The sequence below is a fragment of the Rhipicephalus microplus genome, chromosome 9 (genome assembly GCF_043290135.1).
Source record: "Rhipicephalus microplus isolate Deutch F79 chromosome 9, USDA_Rmic, whole genome shotgun sequence".
In the NCBI taxonomy this organism is placed as follows: domain Eukaryota; kingdom Metazoa; phylum Arthropoda; class Arachnida; order Ixodida; family Ixodidae; genus Rhipicephalus; species Rhipicephalus microplus.
The window spans coordinates 47,202,997-47,217,976 of NC_134708.1; the positions used below are offsets into that span (position 1 = coordinate 47,202,997).

At 43.8% G+C, this 14,980-nt stretch overlaps 1 protein-coding gene across 6 annotated transcripts in view; it reads left to right on the forward strand.

The window, feature by feature from the left end:
- The window catches only part of AdamTS-A (ADAM metallopeptidase with thrombospondin type 1 motif A), a 439,465-nt gene that overhangs the window by 403,520 nt on the left and 20,965 nt on the right, over nt 1–14,980 (forward strand). For all 6 annotated transcript variants that reach the window (XM_075873573.1, XM_075873569.1, XM_075873570.1 and 3 more), the window contains 7 exons: nt 56–322; nt 1,207–1,377; nt 2,283–2,516; nt 4,786–4,947; nt 5,818–5,994; nt 12,634–12,798; nt 14,020–14,187. In XM_075873573.1, coding sequence (XP_075729688.1) covers nt 56–322; nt 1,207–1,377; nt 2,283–2,516; nt 4,786–4,947; nt 5,818–5,994; nt 12,634–12,798; nt 14,020–14,187 — 1,344 coding nt within the window. The remainder of the gene's footprint in view (nt 1–55; nt 323–1,206; nt 1,378–2,282; nt 2,517–4,785; nt 4,948–5,817; nt 5,995–12,633; nt 12,799–14,019; nt 14,188–14,980) is intronic.

Consider the following 14,980-nt stretch of genomic DNA (forward strand, 5'->3'; position numbering starts at 1 on the left):
CCTTTCTTCGCTTCCCATTTTGCACCTTTCTTGCCTGCACTGTGACATCATAAAGTGCTCCGTGACGTGCGGCGGGGGCGTGACCTACCGCAACGTGACGTGCCGCTCGGCGAACGGAGCGATTGTCGACGAGGTCCACTGTCATGGATCTCCGAGGCCGCACGAGGCCTCCGAGTGCAACAGGATCTCTTGCCCGCTGCCCTGGAACTCCTCGCCCCCCGCGGCAGACAGGCCCGGTAGTGTGACGTCCGCTGCGTCCGAACACCCGTCCACGGGCCCGCGGTCCAACTTCGCCGCCTGGAAGTCGGCGCCCTGGTCTCAGGTATGGTGATGTCACAAGAGGGTGTCTATTACTGGGCCGTTTTAATTGCTTCACCACTCGGCGCTTTTGTCTGTGTCCTTCGCTTCTGTCCCCTTTCAGGAGCGCCGCTTGTCATTCACCCACTGCCTCATGTCGCATGGTTGCACAGTGGTCAACGCAAGCCTAAAGCATTTAAGGCTAACAATGGTCGAAACCAGTGAAAAATAAACTAACAAAGCCAATAAATTAAAAATAATGAAGTAAACTGCAGTAATCTACCTAACATCGTGAAAAACGCTTCTTAAAGATCTACCTGATGTGCACACCACGCCATAGAGGGCACCACCACCTCGGCAAGAGAGCGTTTGCCGACGAAACTCCTGGGTTACCTGTACTACTCAGTTGGTGAAGTGGAGTTGCATTAAGCGTCGCATTACACCAGGGCCTATACAAGAAAGGTGTTATTACAGGATTTTTGATTTCCAATTGTCGTGCCAACTCGCCCTAGCATTCACATTAGCAGTGTTTGTCATAGTTTGATTTTTGCCATGAGTAGCTGTATGTGTGGAATGAAGAGATATAATACGCGGCCTTTTTGTTTGAGGTTGAGTAAGAGAAACATTGACAAAAAAGAAAAAACGAGAAACGTATCCACAGGAACTAAGAAATAAAAAAAGCAGTGCCTCAAACTCTGTGCTTGTTGGTTTACCCTTTTTAAAATTGTAGCTCTTACTGTTTGTAAAATTTTTCAGGTTGTTAAAGTGCATTTGGTGAAGAAACAAAGTTATTGATGTGAACACACAGTGCGTGCTCCACACATAATTAGCGGCTGTTGTTTCGCCTCTATAGGCATCACTGCTTCTTGAATGCATCCCTCTCAGCTGCGAACCACGTAAACCGCGCAGTGCTCAGCGACTTGCGGTAGCGGAGTGCGCAAGCGTCAGGTGAGCTGCATCAACGAGGTGACGGGCGCCGTGCTGCCGGACGAGGAGTGCGCCTACGAGATCCGTCCCAGCGGTGCAGAGGCCTGCGACGCCGGCACCTGCGGCAAGTGGCAGCACAGTGACTGGTCGGCGGTGAGTGCGCTGTTAAGGTGAAAGCCTTAATTAGATGCCTCATCAGTCTCGAAAACTGACTATCGGCAAATACAAATACAATGCAGGGTCCTAGGCAAATGCACAGGGCATCGTGTCATTTTTCAGTCTGCTGAGCAGCCTTGTATTTCACCTTTGGGAAGGTGATTCAGCGGATACCATGTAGTCAGGAGCGAGTGTATTGCTCTTAAATGTAGGAAGAAAGAGGTTGTCGGCTTTCCGCATCTCTGTTCCTGTCAAAATTTTTTGCAGAAAAACTGCATCGTATGGTCTTATTCGCTCAGCTAACAGTTCGTACTATTGCTTGTCTTGTTTGTACAAAAAAAAGCTGTAAAATTTACGCGAAGATAGTTCATATCGAACGGCCAGGAAAATAACGGGTTGTCCGCCATGGTTGCATGGTGATTACTGTGCTCGGCTGCTGATTCCAAAGTCCTGGGTGCGATCCCATGCTGCAGCAGTCTCATTTATAAATGTGTGGCCTGCCTCATAATTAGAAAGCTTGGGCACGTAAAAGCTCGAGTAATAATAATAGTTATTATTATTTAATATAACAATAATAATAATATTATCTTTAATATTATTGTTAATAGGAGCAGTAGTAGTAGTAGTAGGGAATAAAACAAAGCAGCTTGGTTTCTTGCAGCCCTGTTTGATTACTAATTATAAGTAAGGGCACAATCATTAAGGTATCATATGAATCCCATATATGTTTCACCGGTCTTCACTCAGAACCAACATGTGCAACAAGCCGCTTTGGTGAAAGTTTGTTTCCTTCTTCTAATAAACAAGTTTAACTATGGGAGATATGAGACACGTAGTCGCGGCTCACTCGAATCCCTGCAGTTCAGACCCATTCAAATACGTGTCTCGCCACCTTCGCGCAGTGCTCGTCCAAGTGCGGCCCGGGCGTGTCCAGCCGGCGTGTGCAGTGCTTCGTGCGGGACAACCTGCGTGAGGTGCTGCCCGACAGCCAGTGCGACGATGCAATACGGCCCAAGCAGGAGCAGCCCTGCGTCGGACCCTGCCTGGGCAGCGGCGGCGCAGTGGACAACGGCCACCACCCTTCAGGGAACCACGTCGAGGGTCCCTACCAATGGCGGATCGGACAGTGGGGCACGGTGCGTACACGTAGTTGGGCAGCACCTGCATCGCTTCTCGAAAACTATGTCCGCGACGGGCCTAGAAAGAAGGTGATGTTCCTGCGCGACTGCGTGTCGCTTGCCAGCAAAAGCTTCTTCAAAAGCATGCTTCTCCGCTATATAAGTGCATATGTGGAGAAGCATGCTTTACGCTGATCGTGGTGCTGCAGTAGCAGGTGTTAGCCTGCTACTGGCAAATGCACAGGGTAGGAAACTGTTTCGCATGAGCATCTCACGAGTCGTAGGGGTGTCTCAGCGGCTGTTAAACGGCCCGGAGTCATGCAGGAAAGCAATGAGTAGGCGTTGAACTTTCCTCCTGATTGCCACGGTCCTTACGAAAAAAAACAATGTGTTTGAACTTTGGGTGTCTAAGACAACCATTTTGCAAGCTCCAAGCCATTTCTCTGCTTTCCCTATTACACTGCCACTTGTTTCAAATAACCAAATATTATATATTTTTGAATAGGCGCCTCGGAAGTTTTGGGCTTCAAAGCCCTTTGTGTATGCACGCTTTGGGTCAGACCAACCAACAGTACTTCCTTGTGCAATTTACATTCGAATTGTCCGGCACTCCATAGAACTGTTTACATGAAATGTATGGTACGCTAATGCCTATTCACCCACATATATGGTTTTCAGAACATGCGCTCGTCTTCCTAAATGATGCATGTACTACCTTCTAAGAAAGCTAAAATAATGTTTGTGCATTTATTTTGGTATTGAATTGATGCTTGCCCTTGAGACATCATACTTTGTGTGCAGATGTGTATTATATGTGTACTGCAAGGTTTATGCTGTGTATGAATTGAGCCAGTGCATTGTGAAATGCGTTATCATGTATCCAGCAATCATGGCTGAATAAACATGTAGATTGGGCTAGTTGGTTTGAATACATGCTCGCGGGAAGCGCAAAGTTAAGGTACACAGGGACAGCAAAAAAAAAAAACGAATGATTGTGGATGCGTGCCGTACCTTGACTACACTTGCATTTGACATCGCAAAAAATATTTGCTGACAAAATTGATTAGTGAAGTTGCTGAAATGAAACATGGCGATTTTGTTTGTGTCAGTGCACCGTCTATCACCCTTAAACAGAGAGTACTTCACTTTTTGGATGTTGTGTTGGGAATTAATGGCTGAGTGATCACTGGTGGGACATGTTTTTTTGTTTGTTTCTTGTTGTCACTCTTTCACCTATATATGTCTTCACCTTTTTACGTAAAAACTTAGTTAAAGTTAAGCATTTATCTCTTTCCTTCTTCCTTACTGTCCCAGTACAGCTTAAACGGACACTAAGGTCCAATAACAATTTACGTCAGAGTGAAAGCTCAATGTAGGACAACATCTAAAACGACAATATTATCAACAACAGTGCTTTACTTACCGAGAAATTAAGGTAAATGCACAAGAACACAAGCGCCGCAGTAGGAAATTTTCAAAATGATCCCGATGACATCAGACGGACCGCCTAAAATTAATCACTAGTAATCAATTTACCTGCACTTAATAAAGAACCTTCCGTGCATCAAGAGACATATTAAAATGCTGGTTGTTCGTTTCTGTTTCATTCGTGGAAAAAAGAATTGCCAGTCGTTACTATGGGGAATGGTGCGAGTGGTTCAAAAATTCAATTTTCACATGCTTACACAGGACAGGTGGTGCCATCTAGCGGGGCACAGTGGAAACAAATGCGTCTGCAATCTCGAAGCCAATGGCGGGAAATTTATCAATGGCCGTTGTTGCTGGTGTGGCTCCCACTGCTTTCGGTCTGCTGCTGCTAGCGCAGTAAAGCCGGGCAACGTTGTGCACAACAACAGTGACGTGAGACGGTCAGGTTGGTTCGCTTCTTGAGGCGGGTAATTTGACGTGCGCTAACCCGATGCGGAGCACTGAAACGCTATTTTATTTCAAAATAGGCCCTTCCTTGGCACGAAAGTAACACTACGAAGTTTCTGGACCACCATTTCAACAATCAATTTAATAGTCAACAATCGACAACGAATAGTTGGCTTTAGTGTCCCTTTAACCTTACGCTTTCGGCTAACATGGAATCATAGCTGACCATGAAGCTCAGTCGAGCTTTCAGTGGAACATTATGTCGTGGCTGGCGCATCGTAACAGCTGTAGCGTGTGTAGCCTACAGTCCAACCAGGCAACAGCAAGCACTGAGATGCGGCTTTCCTATTGTTCCCATAATTTCTTCCTTCCTTCTTCCTCTCAACGTGCCAATGACTTTATGCTGATGCAGTGTTCCAAGAGCTGTGGCGGTGGCACTCAGCGTCGCCAAGTGGTCTGTGTGGACAACCTGGAGAGCAAGAGCAACGCCTGCAACGAGCTGCTGCGGCCTCCCGAGACCCAGCACTGTAACACCGAGGAGTGTCCCACCTGGTCGACCAGCGAGTGGACGCCGGTGAGTGCTGGTCACCTGTGTGAATTCTGCACGCACTTTCGTACCCATGTACTAGAATTACACGACTGCGATTTTCTGTGGCATCGCAGACTATATTCTAAAGTCTTCGTGTGTAGAAAAAGGATAGTTCATGTGTGAATGAAGGCCCAGTGCTCACCTTTGTCAATGTTTGACTTTGTGTCCCGTTGTTTTCGCGTTGGTATGCAAGGGCTAATCGCAGGCATTCGCTCAGTCAATACAGTGTTGACCAAACGTTCAAAACATGGATAAGCTAAGTTTCAAAAAGATTAGATGAAAAATCACATGGCCAGATGAGATGAGGAAGTTTGCTGGTATAATGAGGCCTGATCAAGCACTGAACTGGGTTGATAAGCCAAACATGGTGAGAGAAATGCCCTGCAGTCACCGTAGTCAGACTGATGCAAATGACGATGTGTTATTCAGCTGCAGATCGCAGGTCTAAGAGCTGGATTCCTTGCCACAATTTGATTAGTAAAAAAATGAGAAGCTTATGCACAATGCTTCGAGGGCACGTTAGACAACTCCAGGTGATTGAACATTTGTGTGGATTGTGAAAGCCACCTTAGTAGCTCCACTGGAATTTTCTTATTGCACCTGCTGCCTTTCATATTCCATTTGTTCCTTTAGGACCTTGAACTCTTAGCAATCCCCTCAAAACAAACTGGTATAAATATTTTAGAAGTTATCCTTTGTCAGCTCGTCATCACGAGATGCAGCAAGACTATGCACTTTGGGCCGATATTTTATGCAGCCAAACTGCGTTGCAGTCAATCTGCTTGACTCAAAAGAACTGGTCTACAAGCGTATGCTCGTTGTATTGTTATTGTTTTCTTCACTCGTACCTGACAGTGCGATCAAGAGTGTGGTGGTGGCCAGCAGACACGCCGTGTCGTGTGCCAGGGCATCATCGGCTTCGTGGACGCTCACTGCTCTCAGCCCAAGCCGGAGACCAAGCGGGCCTGCAACCTGCACTCCTGCGCCGCGCCCACGGCGAGCTACCGGTGGCGACCCGGGCCCTGGTCCTCGGTACGACCGCCCTTCTCTATCGCCTGGTTACGCCGATTGTGGCGTACACTGTCTCGAGGCATGACGCGAAAGAACTCTGCGATGGTTTCGGGTTGGCTGCGGGGCCGGGACATGCAAGCCTAAGACTCGTGACTGTTTGTATACATATTGTTTCCATGATGGAAGATATACGAAATTCAGCGAGTTCGCTTCCGCAGCGCCTCTGGTTCGTGCAACTTGAGATGGCGGACATTGCTTTAAATGTGGCTAAGCAATTCTTTGTTTTGCTCAAAGCGAAGAGCAGTCATTTTCATAGCAAAGATTTGCCTCGAACCTAAACATTGCTACAAACCTGAAACTATTTATCTCCCTCGATTGTCACATTTTCCATAAAGGGGAAAGCTTGAAGCTCATGTGCTTGGATTTGGGCACACGTTAAACAACCCCAGGTGGTTGAAATTTCCCGAGCCCTCCACTATGACATCTCTCATAATTGTATGGTAGTTTTGGTATGTTTATGTGCTACAAGTATTATTATTAATATTATTATTATCATTATTATAAACCCCTTTATTCTTACAACTAAACCCTTGTTTACCATGCAGTATCGCATAAAGATTTCTGTCACTTTTGAAAGTCAAAGTGAGCCGCGGAAGGTCTTTAGTGGTACCAGGAACCACGTGCTGCACCTCCACTACTGGAAAGCTATTTGTGCTGCTACAATGAGTCGTTCTACGAATTTGAAAATTCCAATTGTGCAATATTTATTGGAGATCAAAGGGTGCCCTTTTTATATAGGACAATAGGGAGTGCGTTTTGGTGCTTCAACAGCCCAGAACTATGAGGAATCAATGAAAAACCGTAAAACCTGGTTTAACCAACTTTGAACTTTCACTAACGCAACATCAACTGAGTATATACGCATATAGCTTAGATATATGTGTATTTATATGCTGCACATCACTCCAACGGGAACATTAACGGCAGAATTATGCCTTGAAGAAGAATGGTGATGTGGACCTGATAGTTATTGGACATTTTGGAAAGTTTGCAGCACAAACGCGCGAGTGCTGAATGAAAATTGACCCAGTGAAAGAAAGGAGGGTCTTTGCGAATGGATTCATTTCTACTTTCATTTCTTTACTGTATCGTTTTTCGTTCAGTACTTGCATGCTAGCGCTGCAAACTCTTTCAAATGAAAGCATACCTAGTGTATCTGTGTATTAGCTATGCAAACCAATATCCAGATTTCACGAGCAGGTGCATCGTTTCTAAAATTTCTTACTACGACCTTTTGGTCATTGGCTATACTAGCGTGGAGATAGCAATTTTGGGAACGATGGCCGAACAACCGCCTGCCAGCCGGATTAGCGATTTTGAAAGATCATGCTTTTTATATTTGAGCCGGGCATTAGGCCGGGCTGGTTGGCATTCTAGAAAATTTTTCTAGCTGATTTGGTGCTTAAGTTTAATGAACATGTTATTTGTGGGGCAAAGCTGCGAACACGAAGACAGAAAAGGAAGGCGCTTGTCTGTCTTTATTGTTTTCCTGTCTTCGTGTTCCGTGTTTTTCGACACAAATAACTAATAAATAGTTGTTATTCTATTTCTACGTACTTTGGAACAAAGAAGCATATACAGAATAGACATAGGTGCTAGCTTTCACTTTCTGTAGGCCCTGAAACACTTTTTCTCGTCTACTAGGAACATGTGAGCCAAATATAGTAGTGCAGCGTGCAGCAGGGAATGCCAATTCAATTGTGAAGGCAGCTATAAATGTCTTCCTCTTCTTTCAACAAATGAGGTCATATACCCAAAATCGATGGCGTCGTAAGAATTAGTGTGAGCGTGAGCAGCGCGCAATGTTTATATGGCGGCTGCACACGCATCTGAAAAAAACAAAAGATGAAAGTGTTCAAGAACATGATGCATGCTGACATGTGTACGTAGTTTTTCCCCATCGCTCTCTACTTTCGTGTAGCTTTCAGTGCTTGCTAGGACGAAAGAGTGGAGAAATTGGTTAAAGTGGGCCGTAATTCCTTGCAACTTCGCTTGTATTTAATGGATTATAAGAAATAAGTTTTGTGCTAGTTGATTCGTGCTGCAGTACAGTCTGATAGTCGGGTCATATGACAATTATTCAAAAAAGTGTTGAACGGCCCTTTCAAAACCTATACTTCGAACGCATACAGTATAAAATAAGGGATGTTTGCTGTCTATGTGGGCTGTGCATGCTGTGTATTTGTGTCCCTAGAATTTATTCACTGAAAAGTAGTGCATAATTTACGCGTATTAATGCCTGTGATTGTTTCGTTTCGAACTCTGACTGTACTTTGAAGTGTATACGTGATAATGTAAGAGAATAATTTGCTGTAGTTGGACGATATTATATTGAAGGAGGAGGTCATAGCGCTTACCAGCCAACATATTCTGTAAACTTCTGCCTTAGCACGGCGCTGCACCGCACTGTCGTATTTTCGCCATTACCATTGTCAGCAGTACTCAGATTGTGTGAACTAGTTCTTACTGCGCAGAGGACAGTCAAATGCACTGGAGCTAGCAACTTCACGGGTGGCATAACTGCCTGGTGCAGCCTTGTGTACTATAAAAAAATAATCACATATAATATAGAATGAATTTATGTACAAAGTGCCAGTAGAACGGATTAGTCGTGCACGTGCCACAGTGTTCTTGTTCCGCTTCATGTCACGGTTACAGAAGCTTGGCAACGCACTGTGATATGCCTCCATTTCTTTGTGCGTTCCCTGTTCTTTCAAATAGTGGTACATTTTTTTGTATATGTCAGTAGTGTGCATGAAAGGCGGTGTTACAAAAATATTTAAAGTCTTTCAAATGAAGTAGCAGGGTATGGGACAGTTTCTTAAAGTTTTTAATTTTAGTAGAAGAGAAAGAGCGTGTTGCAGTGGCATGTCAGACAAACCTTAGTTTGGTAAGGCAGAAAGAAGGGAGATAAGAGGGAAACTGGAAGATTATATGAAACAATGGTGGCTGTATGCTTCCAACACTGGTAGGCTTGTGCGAATATTCGAATGCTTCGAATATTTGAATGGATAGTTGGGTATTCGAATTCGCTTCGATTTGAATTTAAGTTATCGAATATTTTCAAAGTATTCGCAATGAACGAATAGATGTATATTAATCTGCATGTCACCAATGGTAGAAGTGGTTTTACTGCATTGTAGGAATGCTAAGCCGTGAAAGCACCTAAACAAAAGAAATTCGCTTTGTCGAGAAGCCCCTCTTTAAATTTAGAGGGGCCCTGCAACACTTATTGAACATGGTCAGAAAATGCTGCTGATCGGTGGTCGAGGCTACCGAGATTACATGAGGCAAGTAATATAGCGCAGCACGAGGCCTGTAATTCACTATAAGTTTTCAAAGCTAAAAATTGCTTTTTTCCCTCGACAAATGACACTACAAGCTCAAAAATCACTTGTCACGGCCATTGGCTGATTTGAGCATGGCCCGCTCATCATTACCGGGGCCGCCGCTTGTCCACGACTATGTGCGCGATCACACTAAAAAGCCGCATATTCGGAAAAAAAAAAAGAGGTGCTCAAGGTCATGAGGTGCGTGTGAAGTATTTTCTCTCGTCGTGACATTCCTCCCTGCTTAACTTCCAGCTATTTCGTCGGGACGAGAAGCGAGAATGCAATTGCAGCGTGCGAGAAATTCTTGGACCTCCGCTCGTACTGGACTAATTCTAGAAACTTTGCGGCGGTAAATTTGTGAGGCAACAAGCATGTTTACTGGCTTCATGGCTACTTGAAAAAGTATTGCAGGGCCCCTTTAAAGTAACATGTTACCCTAAAATCAATTCTTCATTTTATTAAGCTTGTTATGATGGCTTATATGATACAAGTATAATAAATTTTAAAACATTAAGTATCTTACAAGTTATCACTCGCATCCTACCAAAAATACTACTCAAGGTTGTTTCGACTTCCTTTGAATGAAAAAAACAATGGCATTTACATAGAGCCCCTATTTCAATTAAAAAAAGATATTGCACAGGTTAGTTAGGTCATGATAAATATTCCTTTTTTTTATGTGTCATACATACCATTCGAATTTGATTCGAAATTATTTGATCAAAATCACTATTAGCTTCGAACCTAAAATTTACTGTTTGCACAAGCCTGTCCAACATAAATGGATTTTGTGGTACTGTGTAACCCTTTGTTAATTAAAGGACGTGAGGTGTCATTAGTCTAAGCACAAGCATTTGGGAAATTTGCTTAGGCAGGGCAAAATTCGACATTGCTAATGTCATTGTGAGGTTATTGAAATAATTGCCCTTGAGCTTTAGTTTGAATAGATGGGGTTAACACTTCATCGCAATCTTCTGAAAGCAATAGGAAGTTGTCATTTTGTCAGTGCTTAGTATTCGTCCTCCAAGTGCACGCGTTGGTGTTGAATTCGTTTAGGTAGTGTAGTCCTCATTGGTGTGTCTCTGTTAACGAAGTGTAATTGTAGTTTAGTTGTAGACGTATGTGTTTATTTGAAGTGCGAGGCTGAGTATGCATACTCTGTCTTACATAACAGTGTTATAACCACAACAAACTAATTCAGCCTTGATGATCAGCTCATGCTTTCTAATATATGACACTGCATGTTTTGTAGTGTTAACACCAGTGTATGTTGTTTCAGTTTGTGCTGTGTTGATATGTGTTCTTGTTTGCAACACATGTCCTGCCTGTTTTCTTAGCTTAGTCGTATTATAATGTTGATATGCACTGTTTGAGAGCTCTATAGGACCACTACCGATTGACTTCTGCTAGGTCACCATTTTAAAAGTTCATCTGAAAATAAAATTTTGATGCTTCATCTTGAAGCTTACGCTTGCTGTTTTCATTTGTATTTATTTCAAGTTTATTGACTTTCAGTACCTAAGGCAGCTTTTTTTGGCCTAAACATTGAATTTTTTCTTCTTTGTTTTTGCTGCTACATTGTGTGATAGTACAGTGTACTTGAAGAGATAAAGTAATTTTTTTCATAAAGAACATTGGCAGACTCGCAAGTATATTGTATTAAATGTGTAGATTACCAGAAGCATGACCGGCATATTCAACACAAAGAGTACGGGAAGGTATTTAAGTATGCTGTTCACAATAAATGAATGAACACTTATTGTCATTGTATAGAAGTGCTAAATGCACCTGTTAATTCAGCGAACTAGTTCCTGTTTAATACTCGTTTTACCAGTATATGCGTAGTCATCTATTTTCAAAGCCATCAGAGTCTTTTGAGTACTTGCACTTGCCACTAGTCAACTGCGCGAGTTCATCGTGCTGGCAGCCAGCTTGGCTCATCACGTGACCACGGGGGAGGTGAGGTGATGACATTTGTATCGCCTCGTAGTCGCTTATCGCCTTCACTGAACTTCCTGTCGTATGCACGTTACCTCAAGCCGTCATTTCAAACTTTGTGCTCGCTACAGAACTAGCACATGTACACGCGAAGCCCACTTTTGATGTGGAATGAACTTAATCGGTGCATTAATAGAACTCTTCCTAGGATAATTCCTCCAAGTGTGTAGGATTGAGAAACTTTTTATGGCACTTGAAGTTTGGCTTGATTGAGTCGGGCAAAAAAAAAAGTGAATACAGTATAAAAATTGTCTAATATTGTAAGAAGATTATTTCTGATATGAAGCTTTCTGTTGGACTTCCGACCACGGTATCTCCTGATACTGTCACTGACAAAAAATGTCAAGGAAATAGGCTAAAAGTATGCCATCTGAATGTGGGCCAGTTGTAAATACTATTTACATGTCGTTTGATTGTACATAAAAAAAAGATACGACAGCAATCACCGCCTCCTATGATGTCCAAATGAAGGTGAAAAAAATATGGACGTTTGTAACAGCACGGTGTAAGAAAAATAGTAGTGACGGCACGAAAGTTAAAAAACGTTTGGCCGGTTTGGAGATCAGGTGTACAAGAAATTGTATTGCGCTGCTCATCTTGCCAGAATGAACATATCTCCTGTCGCTGCGCACGGCTTACGCTTCTTCCTGAAAACTTCTCTGTCGCTATAGTAGTTTGTGCATTTCAGTGCATGCTCCCTGTAGGTTCATGAGTATGCAGAAAAAATAGTGCAACATGTTTAGATACCGTATATTCCAGCAGAGTGCCCATCTACCAGAGCATTTGTTTTCTGTGTGTGTCAACAACATTATTAAGTTCAGCACACGAGCTGTGTGAACACGAAAAAACAAAATAAAAATAAAAATAAAAGAACAGTAGCACAACATTTAGCCTTCTTTAGAGGTGCACGAAAAACATACAGTTCCAACTTGGCAGTTCACATTGCATCAAATAATTTCGCTGGGAATTTGCTTTGTCCTGCGGCAGACGCTACCAGTGACTACCATGATTATGTTGACGAAACAATGCTCATCATAATTAGAATGTTGCCTCTAACTCTATATTTTATTACACTAGTTGCTACGAATACGCATGAATGTAAAGGCAACGTTGGCCAGGTGGAAATTTCGGTAGCTTGTTTGAAGTGACGTAAATAATGGCTACATGATGCTGCAGACGAATGTGCACTGGCATGAGTTCACTCTTACTGTTTCATCGTGGCTATAACTTGTTGCTCAACTAACCATATTTGACCTCGCTTCCCGTGCAGTGTTCGGTCACATGTGGCAGCGGTGTGATGAAGCGCAGCGTGGAGTGTGTCGACAGCTCCCTTCAGGCGGCGCCCTATGCCAACTGCGAGGGTGATCCTCCCGAACACATTAAAGACTGCACGATGCGGGAGTGTCCTCGGTGGCAGCTATCGCCGTGGTCGCAGGTTGGTAGTGATTATTTGAACCTTTATTGACTGTTGTGTTCAGCAATACCAATATTGTCACGATGTCAAAACAGAGGTCGTGACAATATGATGTTCACGAACTGTTCCTTCCCAATTCCTGGCAGATTCATATTTCTGCGAGGATGCTGATGCTGTCACTGACCAAGTCAAAGTGAAAAAAAAAAAAAGCACAGACGTTTCAGGACCCGTATCGTCTTTGTGTTTTTCTTAGTCCTTAAGGACAGATACATTTCGGGACACATACCGGGTCCTTATTTACCTACACGGGTTCCTTAAGGAACCCTTTATAGTGCCATAAGAAACCCATATGGGTCCCATGCGTGTTTAATACAAGACTCATACGGTTTCTGTATAAACCTGTATAAGGCTTGAAATGCGTCCGTGTTTCAGGGGCGAAGCTTTTTTTAGTCTAACCTTGTCCTGCATCAGGCAAAACCGGCAGTATCTTCTGAACAGTATAATAGATGGCGCCAACTCATCACCTTTTCTCGTCTCATTTCCTAGATGGCATTGGTCCAATAGAAGTGTGTAGAATAGAATGGACGCACGAATGAAAGCAGGGACGGACGCATGGATAGGCGCACGCATGCACAGACAGATGAACGGACGAATGCATGGATGAATGGACGAATGAAAACATGGACGAATACACTGATGAATGCACAGACGCATGGATAGAAGCCTGGACAAACGGATAGACGGAGTGACGGATGGATGGCCGAACGGACGAATACACGAACAATCGCATGGGCAGATGTACCGACGAACGCACAGACAGAAGGGCGCTTCACCCCACATATCATCATTCACTCTGTGGATATGCTGTGATCTTTTTTGAGTCCGTAAGGAACTGGTATGGGTCGTGAAACGTCTGTGTTTTTCCTCCTTGACTTGATCAGTGACCGCTTACATCCTCCTCATGATACCTGACCAGGTTAACTTTCGTCGAACCCTTCAATTAATATATCAGTGTTTGTTATTTCGAGGTTTCACTAAATTCTCTCTCTCGTACTGAAATAAAGCTAAAAAATTTGTTATACAAGTACCTAGCGAAAGTTTGTGTTTTAAGCAGCGAGCTCACATCGGTGAACTTAAAATATTAGTTCAACTGGACTTCACTCTGCGCATGTGAGTTTACTTTTGTCTTTCACTATTATGTCTTTTGTGCTTATGTATAATTTGTAAAAACACTGTTCGCAGTGTTCGGCCCCGTGCGGGAACGGGACCCAGAAACGAGTTGCGCGTTGTATGCGACGTGGCGTGGAAGTGAGCCACCTGGAGTGCCACGGCAAGCGGCCAGAGACCCAGGTTCGAACCTGCAACCTGCGTACCTGCCACTACCGCTGGAAGAAAAAGCGCTGGAGCCCCGTGAGTACAAAGGATGCTGACTGTATGGCAATTTACATTGCCCAGAGCACACATTTTAATGTAAGGTAACTTCACCTAAGAAACTATTCTCAACGGAATGGCTAGATGGGAGCTTAATTAAAAGGTTTGTGGGAGTACTTATATCCCTATAAGACTTTTTCTCCTCAAGGTGTTCGCCTGTAGTCACCGTAGAGCACACTGTGCTCTTGATGTAATGCCACTGGCGCTGCCTGGCGGCAACAAGGTTACGCACGGTCGTGTGCAATCGAACTCCCTCTTTTGAAGCTTGGGGAGCTCTCTGGTGGTCGTCTCACGTGGGGGATTCGTGGGGACGATTCCGCAGTTTGGTTTTGCTGACTCGCACGGGGAGTGGAAGGTCTGCAACACCGAAGTTGCAAAACATCATGCTTGTGTGTTAGGCCATTCATGTGCATTATACTGGAACTACATTCAGTTATTTGTCATATTATTGCGGTCATTAGTAATGCTTGGCAGGCAGGCTGACCTTTATGTAAATTCCTTAATGTCCAAGTTAGGTTACAATATGGTGTGCACTGCGACCGTGTGTTCCTAGAGCAGCTCTCTTGAAACCCCGCAGGTAAAGTGCACTCTAGTTATTGTGCGTTTTAAGGTACACGCGGCAAGCGTGCATGGTTTCTATACCCTGCTTGATATTGGTTCGTCTTCACAGCAGTAAGGGTCATATTGCAGTGAAGCAACATTTCAAGGCAATATTATGGTCAAAGTTCATGTTTTATGCTCACGTCCGTTTGTCTATGGAGCGCCAACGAAC